This window comes from Dipodomys spectabilis, unplaced genomic scaffold (assembly GCF_019054845.1).
Source record: "Dipodomys spectabilis isolate Male_0828 unplaced genomic scaffold, ASM1905484v1 ptg000572l, whole genome shotgun sequence".
Lineage (NCBI taxonomy): Eukaryota > Metazoa > Chordata > Mammalia > Rodentia > Heteromyidae > Dipodomys > Dipodomys spectabilis.
Genome location: NW_024871249.1, coordinates 543,986 through 559,918, shown reverse-complemented (window position 1 = coordinate 559,918; position 15,933 = coordinate 543,986). Strand labels below are relative to the sequence as shown.

At 40.0% G+C, this 15,933-nt stretch overlaps 1 protein-coding gene across 1 annotated transcript in view; it reads right to left on the bottom strand.

Annotated features, from left to right (window-relative positions):
• Window positions 1-15,933, bottom strand: part of LOC122100232 (phosphatidylinositol 4-phosphate 3-kinase C2 domain-containing subunit gamma-like) — a 99,361-nt gene that overhangs the window by 19,772 nt on the left and 63,656 nt on the right. Inside the window, 1 exon segment of the mRNA XM_042670555.1 lies at window positions 561-731. Coding sequence (XP_042526489.1) covers window positions 561-731 — 171 coding nt within the window.

The following is a 15,933-nucleotide window of genomic DNA, read 5'->3' as shown; positions in this document are numbered from 1 at the left end:
GGGCCTGGGTGCTGTCCCTGAGCTCTTTTGCTCAAGGCTGATGCTCTACCACTTGAGCCACAGCTCCACTTCTAGTTTTCTGGTGGTTCACTAGAGATCAGAGTTTCAGTGACTTTCCTGCCCAGAGCTGGCATCAAATCACGATCCTCATATCACAGTAGCTGGGATGAGTAGCTGGGATGACAGGAATTAGCCACCGGTGCCTGGAACATTTTTCTTTTTTTCTGTTTTCTTTTTTTTGTTAACTGCACTCCAAGGATGCTGTGAGGACTCTCAACTCACTAATTCACTAATTCACCAATTCACAATCATGGCTGTGAACAGCGATGTCTGAGACAATGGTGCATAGACATTGAAGAGTGTGTTTGTCCAGCCTGCTGTGTGCTTTTGTTTCATTTTGTCTTCAGTAGATTTGTGTGTGTGTGTGTGTGTGTGTGTGTGTGTGTGTGTGTGTGTTTAGGGAGTGGACGGGGAACTCCAAGCCCTCATTAAAAATGGACTGGTGAAAGAGAAACACCCACAACATTATTTTTGGGGGAGGGACTCTTGTGCCATCTTACAATTTCTAGAAGGTTCAGGAGCAGCCAGCTGTGCCTTCAGACAATATCGTATGCCCTGCAACAGAGCTCCACAAACTCTTGGATCTGCTGTGGGTTTTAACTACAGTCTGTGATGAAGTACTCCATTTCCGAAGTAAAGATGAAAGGGACCCCGTCCCTGGAATCAGGACACTAGAGAGCGCTCAGGTGCAGAAATGAGGGGGCTGATAAAAGTAATGCAAATCAAAACAACATTGAGATACCACCACACTCCAGTTAGAATGGCAAAAATCAAGAACTCTAACAACAACAGATGCTGGAGGGGATGTGGACAGAAGGGAACTTTACTTTATTGTTGGTGGGAATGTAAACTTGTTCAACCACTTTGGAAAGCAGTATGGAGGTTCCTCAAAAGACTTCACATAGAGCTCCCTATGACCCAGCAATCCCACTTTTGGGCATTTACCCAAATGTTTACAAACAAGACCACACTAAAGCTACCAGCACAACTATGTTTATTGCAGCATTATTTGCCATAGCTAAGATATGGAACCAACCCAGATGCCCCTCAGTAGATGAATGGATCAAGAAAATATGGTATATGTACACAATGGAAATCTATGGCTCCATCAGAAAGAATGACATTGCCCCATTTGTTAGGAAATGGAAATATTTGGAAAAAATTATATTAAGTGAAGTAAGCCAGGCCCAAAGAAACATAGTTCCCGTGGTTTCCCTTATTTGCAATATCTAGTATGTGTATGAGTCAAGCGGAAAAGGTGAGATAATGTGATGTTAGGAAAATGAACCCTTAGATATGTATTTTAATGATTTTTTTCTTTCATGCGTTTGTTTCTAACGCATTTAAATTATCTCTTTGTTGCTTTGTATGTCCCTCCCCCACAGTATAACCCCTGCTTTCACTATATTTGATGTCAGTATAACTTGTGGAGGTGATGGGGAAAAACAAGTCGTTTAAGGATACAGGTGGACCTGTTGCAACAATGAGAAGTACAAGTTGTCATGTCGAAAACGATCTTTACAACGTTGGAGCTGGGGCAGGGATGGGGGGTTGGGGGGGTAGGGAAGGGGGGAGTATTGGGTGGGGGGGAGGCTTGGAATGGATGTGAAAGGTAAACAAAGGAGGAGGATGCAATGCTTGATAAGAAATGTATGCATTATCCTGCCCATGTAATTGTAACCCCCCTGTACAGTATATTCACAAAAATAAAATAAAATATAAATTAAAAAAAAAAAAAAGAAATGGGCGGGCTGGAGAGAATGCAATGGGCAGAGAGGAACCAAAAACAATGGAGGTGGTTATGTTAGGTGCTACTGTGTCCATCCAGAGGGCATCAACTTTTTAATTCTTTTTTGTTGGACATGGGATTTAAACTCTGGGTCTGGACACTGTCCCTCAGGTCTTTCATTCAAGGCTGGCGCTCTACCACTTGAGGCACAGTAACACTTCCGGTTTTCTGGTGGTTCAGGGGAGATCAGAGTCTTCTGGACTTTCCTGCCCAAGCGAGCTTTGAACTGCCATCCTCAGATCCCAGCCTCCCTGAGTAGCTGGGATGACAGGCATGAGCCATCAGCGCCCATTTGGTCTTGCATATGTATCCGAATGGAATGATAATGCGTGTTTGCCCAAACTATCCTTGAATTATTCATTGCAGCTGAATGGCCAAGGCCTCAAAAACCTGGAGAAGTGAAGAGATGGCTCAAGTGGCAGAGCACCAGCCTTTAGAAAAGAAAAAAACAAAAAACAAAGCTTAGGAATAGCGCCCGAGCCCCAAGTTCAAGCCCCCAACTAAAAACACTAAACAAAAGAACTCAAAACACTTAAAAATAAAGTCCAGATGTCTGCCCACAGAGGAAAGGCCAATCAAACATTGGTAGGTTATGTCATGAAATCTTATTTGTCCCTAGAAAGGCCTAGATTTGATTCGAAAATGCCACGGCTTGGCTGAGCACGCTGTCAGAGAAAAATATCAATCTCCACACAGTCCATAGGGATGTAATTCCATGCTTAGATGATTCTAGAAATCACAGCATTGGAGGAGGAATGGCGGGCAGGAGAGAGGAGCAGATACAAGTTCGTAAAGATACAACCTGGCTGTATCCTGCTTGTGATCCTTAGTATAAAATTCCCTAAATTCAATCCTATAAATTCTCTAAATATAATACAGCTCTACAAATTCCAGAAATTAACAGGGAATTCTAGAAATTCTGGCAAAATTCTGAGCATTAATTCTCTAATATAATTCTATACATTCCAGAAATAAAGTCTATAAATTCTATACATTATCAGCTGGGAATACCAGGTCTCTTGGTATTATTTCTTTCCATGTGAATCTAAAATTACCTCTGAAGATGTTCATAATTTTTTTTCCCTGTGAGTTAGCTAGATAGAGACTTTGGCTGGAGTCATGGCTTAAAGTTTGATGGACAGTAGAGGAACACCAAGAAGGACTAATATGAATCTTGAAGATTTGAGCATTCAATAGCTGGAGAGAAAAAAAAAATTGCCCCAAATTGGCTGTTAGAAAGAGGTGTTGGCGCAATGCTGATGGCTCATGTCTGTCATCCCAGCTACTCAAGAGACTGAGAGGTGAGGATCACAGTTCAAAGCCAGCCCGAGCAGGAAAGTCTGTGAGATTCTGATCACCAATGACCACCAGAAAACCGAAGTGCCCAGGCCCTGAGTTCAAAACATATGATGGACAAAAAAGAAAATAAAAAAGAAAGCGCTATTGAAATAATTAGGGAATGAATAACGATGTCAGGAAATCAAGAGTCAAGGTAGAGATATGTATTTCCTCCCCCTGGAATTTGAGCAAGAGATTAAGCAGGACACTATGAACATTAATTTTTCTTCCTTTCACAAAGTGACTGATCAAGTTTGCACTCTTAAGGACAAGGATTGAAAGACTGGGTGGTAGATTTTTCACCCTGAATTTAAACGTGGATCTCAGTAATCAGGGACACTTACTATTATTGTTTTTGTATTATTATTATGATTATTATTATTTTGTCGGTCATGGCACTTGAACTCAGGGTTTGGGTCCTGTCCCTCAGCTCTTCAGCTCAAGCCTGGCTCTCTACCACTTGAGCCACAGCGCCACTTCTCATTTTCTAGTGGTTTAGTGGAGTTGAGATTTTCCAGCCTTTCCTGCCTAGGCTGGCTTTGAACCATGATCCTCAGATCTCAGCCTCCTGAGTAACTGAGATGACAGACAGGAGCCCCCGGGCACCTGACTGTTGTTATTATTATTACTGAAATTTATTTCAACTTGAAATTTATTTGCATAAGGTGGTTACATTTCAGATTCTTACTCTTAGTCTTGAAATTTATTTGCATCAGACAGATGCATTTCAAGTAATTATTACTCTTGAAATTTATTTGCATGAGGTGGATGCATTTCAGAGTTTTATTATTACTGAAATTTATTTGAATCATTTGGATGCCTTTCAAATAATTAATATTCTTGAACTGTATTTACACAAGACAGATGCATTTCAGATTATTAGTAATTGTTATTAGTCTTGAAATTTATCTGGATCAGGTGCATGCATTTCAGATGATTCTATTATTGGCATCAGACAGATGCCTTGAAAATGGAACATGGTGCCAACGTGGCATGAAGTTGGGCTGTCTGCAAGGTTTCTGGGAGTCGCAGGCATGCCTTGGTTCCCTGTTGGTGTGGTGGGTGACCAGAGACAATACGTGGCGAGCAAGCTGGGGGTCTAGCTCATTTTATCTTCTAATGCCAGGTGTGACCTACAATGTGGACTATCTTTTTTCTTATTTTTTGGCCAAGAGCCATGATAAAATTTAATTTAGTGAGGCTGGGCCAGAGGTTGCTCATGCATTCACTTATTTAGCTCCAACAGAGGGCTAGTTAGATGCTGTGCTTCCAGAAGAAAAAGAAAAGCCACTGGAATCAGAGAGCCAGGCCTAAGGTCTATGGTTTATGGGTAATGGCTGCTATTTTTTTCCTGAATTCTGAAGCTTAGCTCACCCATTTCTAATCACAGGGAACTAAATGTCTATGCAAGGAGAGGATTCATTTTAAAATAGCAATACTGGGTAGACACTGGAGACTTGCACCAAGAATTTAAATAAAAACAGGATGGGGAGCCAGGATTTGCACCCCTCTACCCCACTGAATATAAATTTAGTATTTTTCAGGAAGAATATATTTCCCAAGCAGTGACTTCATTTTGTAAAGCCCAGTATTATTGGTGGAGGAAAAAAATTCTCAAAAAAAAGAATACATACATACATACATATATATATGTATATTATATATATATATATATATATATGCATACCAAATCACTGTTACAGTAGTGATTAATTGATACTGAAACCAATCTCAATGAGCATATGAGAAGCAAGAACAGAATATGGAATTGGAAGAAATTTACATAGAAACGTCCATATATGAGAAAGGCTAATGTGATGTTTGATGAGAATGAATGATCCAAAATAAATGTACAGGGAAAATGGTTATGACCTGAATGGGAAAAGGAAGAAATAAGTCCTAAAAATATGTCATCGTGACACTCTCCCTTTCCACCCCCCATAAAACAACATAAAAAACTATGTGCTCTACTCAATGTTCTCCACAGAATATTTGCGCTATATAATCTCCCAGTAAGAAAGACAGACAGAGAGAGAGACAGAGAGATAGACAAATAGATAGAGAGAAAGAGAGAGACAGACAGACACAGAGAGAGAGAGAGAGAGAGAGAGAGAGAGAGAGAGAAGGAGAGAGACAGAGGTAATTCTTTCCAAGAAAAAAAAAGGAAATCTGCAGAAAGAAATAGAATTATATTTGTGGAAATTTCATGACTGTTCAGAGACTAGTGACTGATTGAGTAGTGACTGACTCCCTATGTTGGAAAAGAATGGACCAATTTTCTTTCTGGGTTGTTGGGTTCTGGGCTCCATGAGCCACAAAAGAATTGTGGATTTGCACCACCAGCCCATAGAAGGTGGCCAAGTGCAAGCAACATGTGGACAGATTTATAAAATGTCTGTGGATTATTATGGAATCAGGATACAGGATGGATTTTTCTGAGAGGACAAAATAAGTCAAGCATATTAAATGTTAAGTATTGGGAGAAAAAAAAAAAAACATTTGAAGAGTATTATTGTAGAGGAGGCAGAATTGATGGAACATTCATGAGGCGAGGAAGAGAAGAGAGAGAGATACAAGGACACTTGGAGCTTCGTGATTGGGGCAAATGTTAGAAAACTCCATAGCTCAACAAGGGGTTTCTAGAAGTCGGAAGAAATTTGGATAGTGGACGTTGGAGAACTTTCTTTGAATTGGACCACAACAGAGATGCCAAAACTGGACAGCAGAAAATAATATGCAGTTTAGAAGATATGAATATATTATGCAGATCTTCCAGCTTGCTAGGAAACTCAAACCTTAAAAGAATGAAGAGAGGTTTGTGTTTGGTTTTGTTTTTTTCTTGTGAAGGCAGTAATTGAAGAAGTAGCACAGGTTTTAAAAACATGCTAGAAAATGTAGAGGAAATACAGAAAGGCAACGAAGTCAGGGCCTTAGAAAGGCCAGTACAAAGTTTCAAGAAGATAATGTAGAAAGCATAAATTTGGTGGCAAGAAATATAAAGGCCCTGATGGTAGGGTGATATTTTAGACTTCATTTAAAAAAGAAAACAAGATTTTCAGAATCTAAAGGGAAGAATTAAATAGAGTACACTCAAAATACAGATCAGCTTGAAGTCCAGAGGTCAATGAAATTAGTGACTAAAAGATTCATTTTGTTTACTTTTTAATTAACAAGTAATAATTATGTACATTTTTGGAACAAAATTGAATATGATCTATCTATGTGTTAATCCATTTATATCTACCTATCTATACATCAATCCATCATCCATTGATCTATCTTCCATATCTGTTTATCATCCACCTATTTATCAATTCATATATCAATCTGTCATCTAGCGAGCTATCTATACATGCACTGTTGAAAAATTAAATCCAAACAATTAATATTTCCAACTAACAATCTGCCATGTTGAATTGCATTAATCCTAATAGGCAAGGCAAATCAATCACAGAAACATTTTCTTTCGTTATAATTACATTCTAACTGATTCCATTTAATTCTGAGTTGTAATTTTAATTCATTCATTCTGTGATGACTGTGATTCATGCTCCATTTCTATATTCAAGTCCAGAGACTGTCCATGAGAAAACATCTCTGTTAGTTCTTTTTCCTTTCTTTTTTATTGTTGTCCCAGTCCTAGGACTTGAACTCAGGTCCTGGACACTTGGCACTGTCCTTGGGATATTTGTTGCTCTATCTAGCACTCTACTACTTGAGCCACCACTTCCACTTTTTTTCTGGTGGTTCATTGGACACTTTCCTGCCCAGGCTGTCTTTGAACCAGGATCCTCAAATCTGAGCCTCCCAAGTAGCTAGCATGAGAGGCGTGAACCAGCAGCACCCAGCTCTCTGTTCAGTTTCTATATGTCCTTGGACCTGAGATATCTTATTCCTTATTTCTGTTTTCTAGCTGAAGAAATAACTTCCCAGTCCAATTAAACAAGTTACTGCACTGCTTATTATTATGCTTATATCGATCCATTCAGAATACAATCAACAAACCATCCAATCAATTATCCTAGTTATCTTTTTTACAAGTGTACATAAGAGCTAGGCAAAAGCTTAAGGAGCTTTGCTGGAATCACAACAGTAAAGCTACTAAAAGCAGAATGTTCTAGATATTTTGACTCTTGAATCGGTGAGCATCCATCAGCAAATGTCCTGGGAAAGGTGGTTTAAACTCCCTGTGTTTCAAATATTGTGTGTGTATAATAATTAGGTAAAATTGTCAGCTTTCCTAGGTTTCTTAAATCCTTTTTTATGTATTTATTTATTTGTATCCATTGTGGACCTTGAACTCAGGGACTGGTCACTGCCCTCAGCTCTTCTGCTCTAGGCTGGTGCTCTACCACTTGAGCCACAGCGCCACTTCCTCTTTTCTGGTGGTTCATGGGAGCTCAGAGTCTTGCCGACTTTCCTGCCCAGTCTGGCTTTGAACCGCAATACTCAGGTATCAGTCTCCTAAATAGCTGGGATGACAGGCACGAGCCACAGGCACCCAGCTTCTTGTATTCTCAACTACATAAAAATCTTTGAAGGATGTTGAGTTATTCACTTCACAATCACCCCCAAAAGATCCTGCTTCAACAATTTGCTCAGGGAAAAAATATTTTTTTTCTTCTGTCACATCTGATTGTTTTTGGTACAAGAAACACAGCAAAGATATTCATATTGACATTTTTTTTGGTTTTTGTTCCAAGTCACTGCTGAGTGAGTCATTTGACTGGAAATCTATTGGAAAAACTGCTCTGAGCTTCTGATGGCGTTGTAATTCTAAGCTGACAGTAGGGCTTTTAGCTGTGAATAATCTCCTGCAGGAGAGCTTGCTCTGGATTTTGGAGGCTGACATTTTGGTCACACTGGAAACCTGATCTCTAATTTCTTTGCTTTTAATTTCCCTCAAAGCTGCTTTAGAAAAATTATTATTATTATTAAAGGTCGACATTTTGATACATTACATTTTATGTTCACCCCGTATTTCAAAAATTTCTTTGAGCAAAACCGTGGTTCCTGGATTGTTTCTCTGAGTGGAATGAGAGGGAAGAAAAGATGGAGAAAAGAATTGATAAGGGGAGGAAAAGAAGAGAATAAAACCGAATTGAAGAGGTTAAAAGAGATTTTTCTCCCCTGTTGAAATTTCATGTCCTGCATTTCTTGGGCTTGTTGAAGGCTGCCTGGAAACCTTTACGATTTCCTCGGTGACTCAAAGACAATGTGGCATTGTGAAGGTGTCGGGAAAGAGAAGAAATGGCAGGTCCTAAATGGAAATGGCTTATGTGAGTTTTCCTACCAACAGGTATACAGTGAATATAAAAGTATGCTGGTTGATGAGAGCTCTTGGCCAGAGGCCAAGGCACCAAGGTATTAATCAATAAGGTCATTGAAAGGCTGAAATTATCACCAAAATAATCACAAAATGCACTTATCACACACACATTCACTTCTGAGTGGAAAGCTGAGATTTACACACACACACACACACACACACACACACACACACACACACACGTTTGTAGCTATTAGAAGAGGTCTAATGCAAAAACATACAGAAGCCCAGGAATCTTCTAGTAAGTGGGACATGCAAGAAATATGTTCCAATAGGGCTGGGAAGGTGGCTCAGTGGTAGAGTGCTTGCCTTGCATGCACAAGGCTTGAGGTTCGATTCCTCAGTGCCACATAAGCAGAAAAAAACAGAAGTGGTGCTGTGGCAAAGTGGTAGAACACTGCCTTGAATTGAAGAGCTGAGGGACAGCATCAAGGACCAGAGTTCAAGCCCCATGACCGACAAATAAAAAAGGAAGAAAGAAATGTTTTCCAATACAAAAGACTACCCTTGTTACAATATAATGACTCTCCTCCCAAAATAGTTGTCTTGGGTTTTTGAAAATGCAGCTCTTTTTCACTGTTTCACTGACTATAGTGTTTTTGTTAACAGACAGTAAGTATATATTTTTTTTTTAATGAATTGGTAAATATGTTGTGTGTGTGTGTGTGTGTGTGTGTGTGTGTGTGTGTGTGTGTGTGTGTCCTAGAGCTTGAAATCTGGGCCTGGACACTGTCCCTGAGCTCTTCAGCTCAAGGCTGGTTTTCTTCCACAGGAGCCACAGATCCACTTCTAGCTTTTTGGTGATTCATTGGAAAGAAGAGTCTCATAGACTTTCCTGCCTGGGCTGGCTTCAAACTGTGATCCTCAGATCTCAGCCTCCTGAGTAGCAAGGATGGCAGATGTGAGCCACCTACACCTGGCACGATTATCAGGTTATTTTTACAAATGTGAACCAGAGCTTAGCAAATATCACTAGATGTCTACTATGGTATTTTGTTTTTCCTCACCCAGTGTAATTCTGCAATAATAATTACAAAGGATGTACACAAGTATATACATATATGTCATATATAATTATATGATATATACATATAATTGTATATATATGGTAGTTATAAATATCTAATAGGACACATGGATACATATGAAAATATATAAATACATATACATATATACTCTTATGTATATAATTAAATACAATGCATGTAAATATATATAAATATAAAAATCTTTAAATACTTGGAAGCCTTGCAAATATCTGCCAGATGTCCCTTCCTTCAGTGTAATTCTGCAATAATTATTATTCACATATTATATATAAATATACATCTATAAATTATATGTACATACATCATTTATATACACATATAATTTATATACATATAATTATATATAATATATACATATATATTTTATACTATTTGTATATACCTATATATACATTACATTATACATATATGTAATGTAGATACAAATAATTATATAATATATACCTATATTGTATACATTATATATATATATGTACAATATACATATAATTATATAATATAGACATATATAATCATACATACATCTAAATGATATATATATTATAGTCACATACATATATAAATATCTAAACATATAAAAATCGTGCAATCATACAGTCCTGCGTTTAGAAGAGTCAGCACTCAATGGTTTGGTGGATGACTGGGAGGGAGTACGTGTGGATTTCTTCAGCTAATCAAGTCATTGGGAAACACAATCAGCTAGCGTGTGGAAAGTTCGCTCCAGGCTGCAGGCCTCGTGTGGCCGATGACATTTGGGTGTGCAAATATCACACTGTGTCTGGGCACTGTCTGGAGTAACATAGGCTTCATGGAAGAATTTGGAGAAGGAGCAGCTGAGTGTGAAATGCCAGCCGTCCATCCCCAAGGAGGCTATAAATGATCTTAGACACACACAGGGAAGAAATGCCACCAGGTGGGGGACATATTTATCTGTTGCTCCATAACTCACTTCAAGGGCCCAGAAACGTCAACTTGAGCAAAAGAACAAAACAAAAATATTCTCCAGAGTATTATGTCAGAAGAATATTCCATACCAACTAAAAGTAGGATGTGCATTTCTTTACACGATGCTGTTCATTCTATTGAAAAAGAAAGAAAAAAAGAAAAAGGCCCATGGCTGGGCGCTGGTGGCTCATGCCTGTCATCCCAGCTACTCAGGAGGCTGAGATCTGAGGATTATGGTTCAAGGCCAGTCCCTGAGGCTCTCATCTCAGTGAACCATCAAAAAAGCTTGAAATGGAGCTGTGGCTCAGGTGGTAGAGAACTAGCTCTGAGCCAGAAAACTCAGGAACAGCACTCAGAAGTTGAGTTCAAGCACACACACTCACACACACACACACACACACACACACACACACACACACACAGGCCTGTAATTCACAAGTTCTTTTCAGTTATTCATACCTTTTCACAAATAAGTTGTAAGAGCCAAACATTAAATTTAGAAATAAACCCTGTTTGACAACAAAGAGGTTAATTTTAGGTAGAATTGAAAAACTATGCGAAATACGCTTTACAAAGAAAATTAAAGCTATGGAAGAAACTTTCCTTCAGATATTTGGTGTTAGTGTGTGGCTCCCTATCCTCTTCCTACAAAATGTAGTGGAGGAAAGTGTTCATATTCCTTTTAAAGAGAGGGAAAAGGAGTCAGAGAAGAGGGCTGAGAAAGGGGCTCAGTGGTAGAGTGCTCCTCTAGCATGCATAAGCCCTGGGTTCAATTCCTCAGTACCACAGACACAGAAAAAGCAGCAAATGGAGCTGTGGCTCAAGTGGAGTGCTATACTTGAGCAAAAGAAGCTCAGGGCAGTGCCCAGGCCCTGAGTTCAAATCCCAGGACTGGCAAAATAATCCATTATACTTTTAGTGGAGGAACAAAAGATGCAAGGCCTCTGATATATAAAATAACTCCAGGAAATTTAAAGAACAGGTTCTTTTCTTCTACATTGTCTTTGTTTTCTTTTTGTCTCCTGGATGGGTTTCTCTGAATCTGAGAGGGTGAGGGGGGCACAGAAATGGGGGCACAGAGGGGAACCAAGGCAGCCGGGGTCCTCACTGAATACCATGTGGAGAATGAATTCTATCACTTGTGGGTGGGGACTGGAGGGAAACACTGGGGGAGAGAGAGAGTGAGGGAAGTGGGGACAGGGTCCAAAGAGAAATGGGCTCATAACTTGACTGATGTCACTGTCACCTCTCTACATGTCACCTTTGTCATCATAATTTAACAATGAATTCTATGATTCTCTCCTCTGGCCCCATATGATCTCTCAGGTTGTGACAGCATATTTAACGTTAATATCTATTTTCAGACCTTCCTCTATCATTTCTAGCCTCACATGTATCTCTGATTAGAATTTCCGGATAGATTCCAAGAGTCCACTTACTAAGTGGATAAGCCCATTTGAAAAGGAGCACTTATTATTGCATCAGAGTGAAAAAAATTACGTCTTCTAGACTTTGCATGTATTAATAGAAATAGACTGTTTTCCATTTGCATCTGTGCTGCACTGTATTAGTATAACTCAGTTTTGTTCTCCTTGACCTGGAGTAACTAGGGAAAATGTTTGTTTGTTTTCTACTACCTTCAGATTTAGTTGTTGGTGTGTTTTCTTTTTCTTTTTCTTTTTTCCGGAAAGCTTTGATGGAGAGAAGGAAAAAAAAAAAAAAAACCTGTGAAATTTGTTTTGTGTTATTTGTTGAATTAAACCTGTAGCATACAGTGCCACTTATCTAAGAGCCATACAACAAATGATAGCAATACCACAGAGTTACTTTACTCACTGTTACCATCTTTGATCAAAGCCTTTTGATTAAGCACCCACCTATAAAAAGCATGGTACTAGCTGAGCACCTGTGACTCACGCCTGTCATCCGAGCTTTTCAGGAAGCTGAGATCTGAGGATCCTGGTTCAATGCCAACTTGGACAGGAAAGTCTATGAGACTCTTACCTCCAACGGACCACTAGAAAACTGGAAGTGGTGCTGTGGCTCATGTGGTAGAGCACCATCCTTGAGCAGAAAGAGCTCAGGGACAGCACCCAGGCCCTGAGTTCAAACCCAGGATTGGCAAAAACAAACAACAAAAAAGAAGATACTTAATCCAAAGATGAAATAAAACCTCACAGTTAGCTGAATAGTTGAGCAATGAGAGCACTTATTTCAAAAATAGCAATAATTCCTGGGCTGGGAAGGTGACTCAAGTGGTAGAGCGCTTGCCTTGCATGCCTGAGGCCCTGGGTTCGATTCCTCAGCACCACATAAGCAAAAAGAAAAAAGCCGGGAGTGGCGCTGTGGCTCAAGTGGTAGAGCGCTAGCCTTGAGCTGAAGAGCTGAGGGACAGCGCCCAGGCCCACAGTTCAGGCCCCACGACCAGACCCCCCCAAAAAGTAGCAATAATTCCTAATATTTATCAACATCTCCTAAGTGCTGATAGACGTCAACTAATCAAAACTCTTAGAGTTCAAAGCAATGATTATTATACAGTATTTAGTTTATATACATTATATATTATATACTATATATATGTATTCCAGATCTTCTTATGTGTGACTCTCCTTTGTAATATATATCCTTAATATAGATATACATATATAAAAATATATATAGTATATATACACACAAATATATATTATATGTTATATATTATATATACATGCTTATGTTATATTATATATTATATAATATTGTATTATATCCACTAAGTGTCTATATTATACATTGTATTATTCTTATTATTTAGCATTTAGTTTACATATACTTAGTGCCTATCCTGGAGCTTGAACTCAGGGCCTGGTTGCTTTCCCAAAGCATTAAGTATTTCTTTGTTTGCCGAAGGCTGGTGCTCTACCACTTGAGCCACAGCACCACTTCCTGTTTTCTGGTGGTTCATTGGAGATCAGAGTCTCACAGACATTCCTGCCCAGTGTGCCTTTGAACCATGATCCTCAGATCTCTAGGATGGCAGGCATGTGTCAGCAGGGCTTGGCCTGAAACTAATGCTTTGTGTGAAGAGAATCTACTAATAATTTAAGGCATTTTTTTTCCCAAGGAATCTTTTTTTTTGGGGGGGTGGGGGGCCTGGTCGTGGGGCCTGAACTGTGGGCCTGGGCGCTGTCCCTCAGCTCTTCAGCTCAAGGCTAGCGCTCTACCACTTGAGCCACAGCACCACTTCCGGCTTTTTTCTTTTTGCTTATGTGGTGCTGAGGAATCGAATCCAGGGCCTCGAGCATGCAAGGCAAGCGCTCTACCACTGAGCCACCTTCCCAGCCCCCCAAGGAATCTTTATGAAAAAAATCCCAGCATCAGAACGAGGTTGTGGGGTCCTTGGTTTGATCCTAAAAGACATGCATAGCTAAATGCTAGTGCCATCCAAGTAGAAAAGTCACCCCAAACTTGGCAACCAGCGAAGAGACTGCAGTGGTGTGTTTGGCAGAGTGATTCACAAATGATTGTGTCTCCCCTTGAACAAGCACCTTTTAGAGAATTCTGTAGAGAGGAAGGTACAATACTCTAAATGATACTTAGAACACCTTCAAGGGTGAAGATTGGACTCAGAAACACGCAAAGACTTCCACCAGATGAGAAAGGAAAAGCAACGAGAGGAAAACCAAGAAGAAAAGCACATTAGAGCAAAGGAAAGCAAAGTATCACCTTGATAAGCTTGGGGCTTTAGGGTTGAAGGATACATGGGAAAACCTGGGGTAGCAGAGACATGTAAGGAATCAAGGCAATAAATAGTCCATTTTAAGAGATCTTCAAATAGGGAGAGTGTGAGGAGAATTCTAGAAGATGAAAAGGGGCATGATCATACAAAGGGATGGGGTGAGAAACACTTATATCTTTTTCTTTATTTAGTTCATAGAGTTTCCATTGCAAGGTGTGTCTAATAATGACATTAATACACTCACCAGAGAGGTTGGGATTATTTTAATGGTGTGTGTGTGTGTGTGTGTGTGTGTGTGTGTGTGTGTGTGTGTGCACGCGTGCACACTTTGCCTTCCTTTATGGTTAGAAAAAAGGTTCAAAAAGAGAGCTGGGCTGACTGGAATCGAACCTAAAGGCATCATTCAGACCTCAAATTGTAGCAATCACCTATTCTCTCTGAGCCTGCAAAACATCCTTGAGCCGACCTTGATCTGTCTCATAAGCTTCCAGTCAAACGTGTTCATAATTGAGAGTAATGCATGTGAATCAATTGCATTTAGGCAGGTGAAATCGAAAATCTTAATGTGATTAAAGAAATAAAGAAATAAAGAAGCCAATCTTCTAGCTATGCATTTTTACCAGACCCTTCTGCTCTCTGACTCTGTGTGTGTGTGTGTGGTGTGTGTGTTCACACGTGCGTGCTGCTGTGCAAAAATCTCCAACTTCAGCAATACTTCCAAATTTGTGCCTGGCCTACAGGCCTCACTACTTCTTATGGTTATAACCTGTAAAGGAAGAAAAGTTCATCCAGCTACCAGTGGCTCATGTCTGTTATCTTAGCTGCTTGGGAAGCTGAGATCTGAGGATCACGGTTCGAAGCCAACCCAGGTAGGAAAGTCTGTGAGACTCTAATCTCCAGTTAACTACCAGAAAACCAGAAGTGGCACTGTGGCTTAAGTGGTAGAAGACCAGGCTGAGTGAAAGAGCTCAGGGACAGTGCCTAGGCCTTGAGTTCAAATTCAGGACCAGCAAACACAAACACACTCACACACACACAAACAAATCCAGGTCAAAGGGCTTTCTACTATAGTATTGCATGAGTTTGGAATATGGGGAAATAATAGCAATGATTGGGTGGGTGCTGGTGACTCACTCCTGTCATCCCAGCTACTTATGAGACAGATCTGAGGATTGTGGTTCAAAGCCAGCCAAGGCAGGTAAGTGGGTAAGACTCTGATCTCCAATGACCCACTAGAAAACCTGAAGTGGCACTGTGGCTAAGTGGTAGAGCACTCACTTTGAACTGAAGAGCTGAGGGACAGCACCCAGGCCCAGAGTACAAGACCCACGACCGCCCAAAAAATAACAAAAACAACAATAATGATAATGATGATTTAGTGCTAAGTATCCCTTAGCTGTTGCCTAGCCCCTAGCTTTGAGGTGGGATTCTGTCACTGGGTGAAGTGTCCATGTGGTTTCTCCCTTCCCATCCACATCTTGATAGCCCTGTGTCTCCTGTGTCAGTTTCTCAGATCAACAAATCTGCAAGGTGGCATTGATCATCTAGAGCAACTCCCACATGATGAACTACAGGATTACCTTCCACAGCTGGTTCAGGTGAGCGTTGCAAAGTCTGGGGGCTTAAAGATCCTCTCCAAGGTTCCCAGTGCATCAACAATTGACTCCTTCAGAAGAATATTGCAACTCGGCCTATCAGATAACCC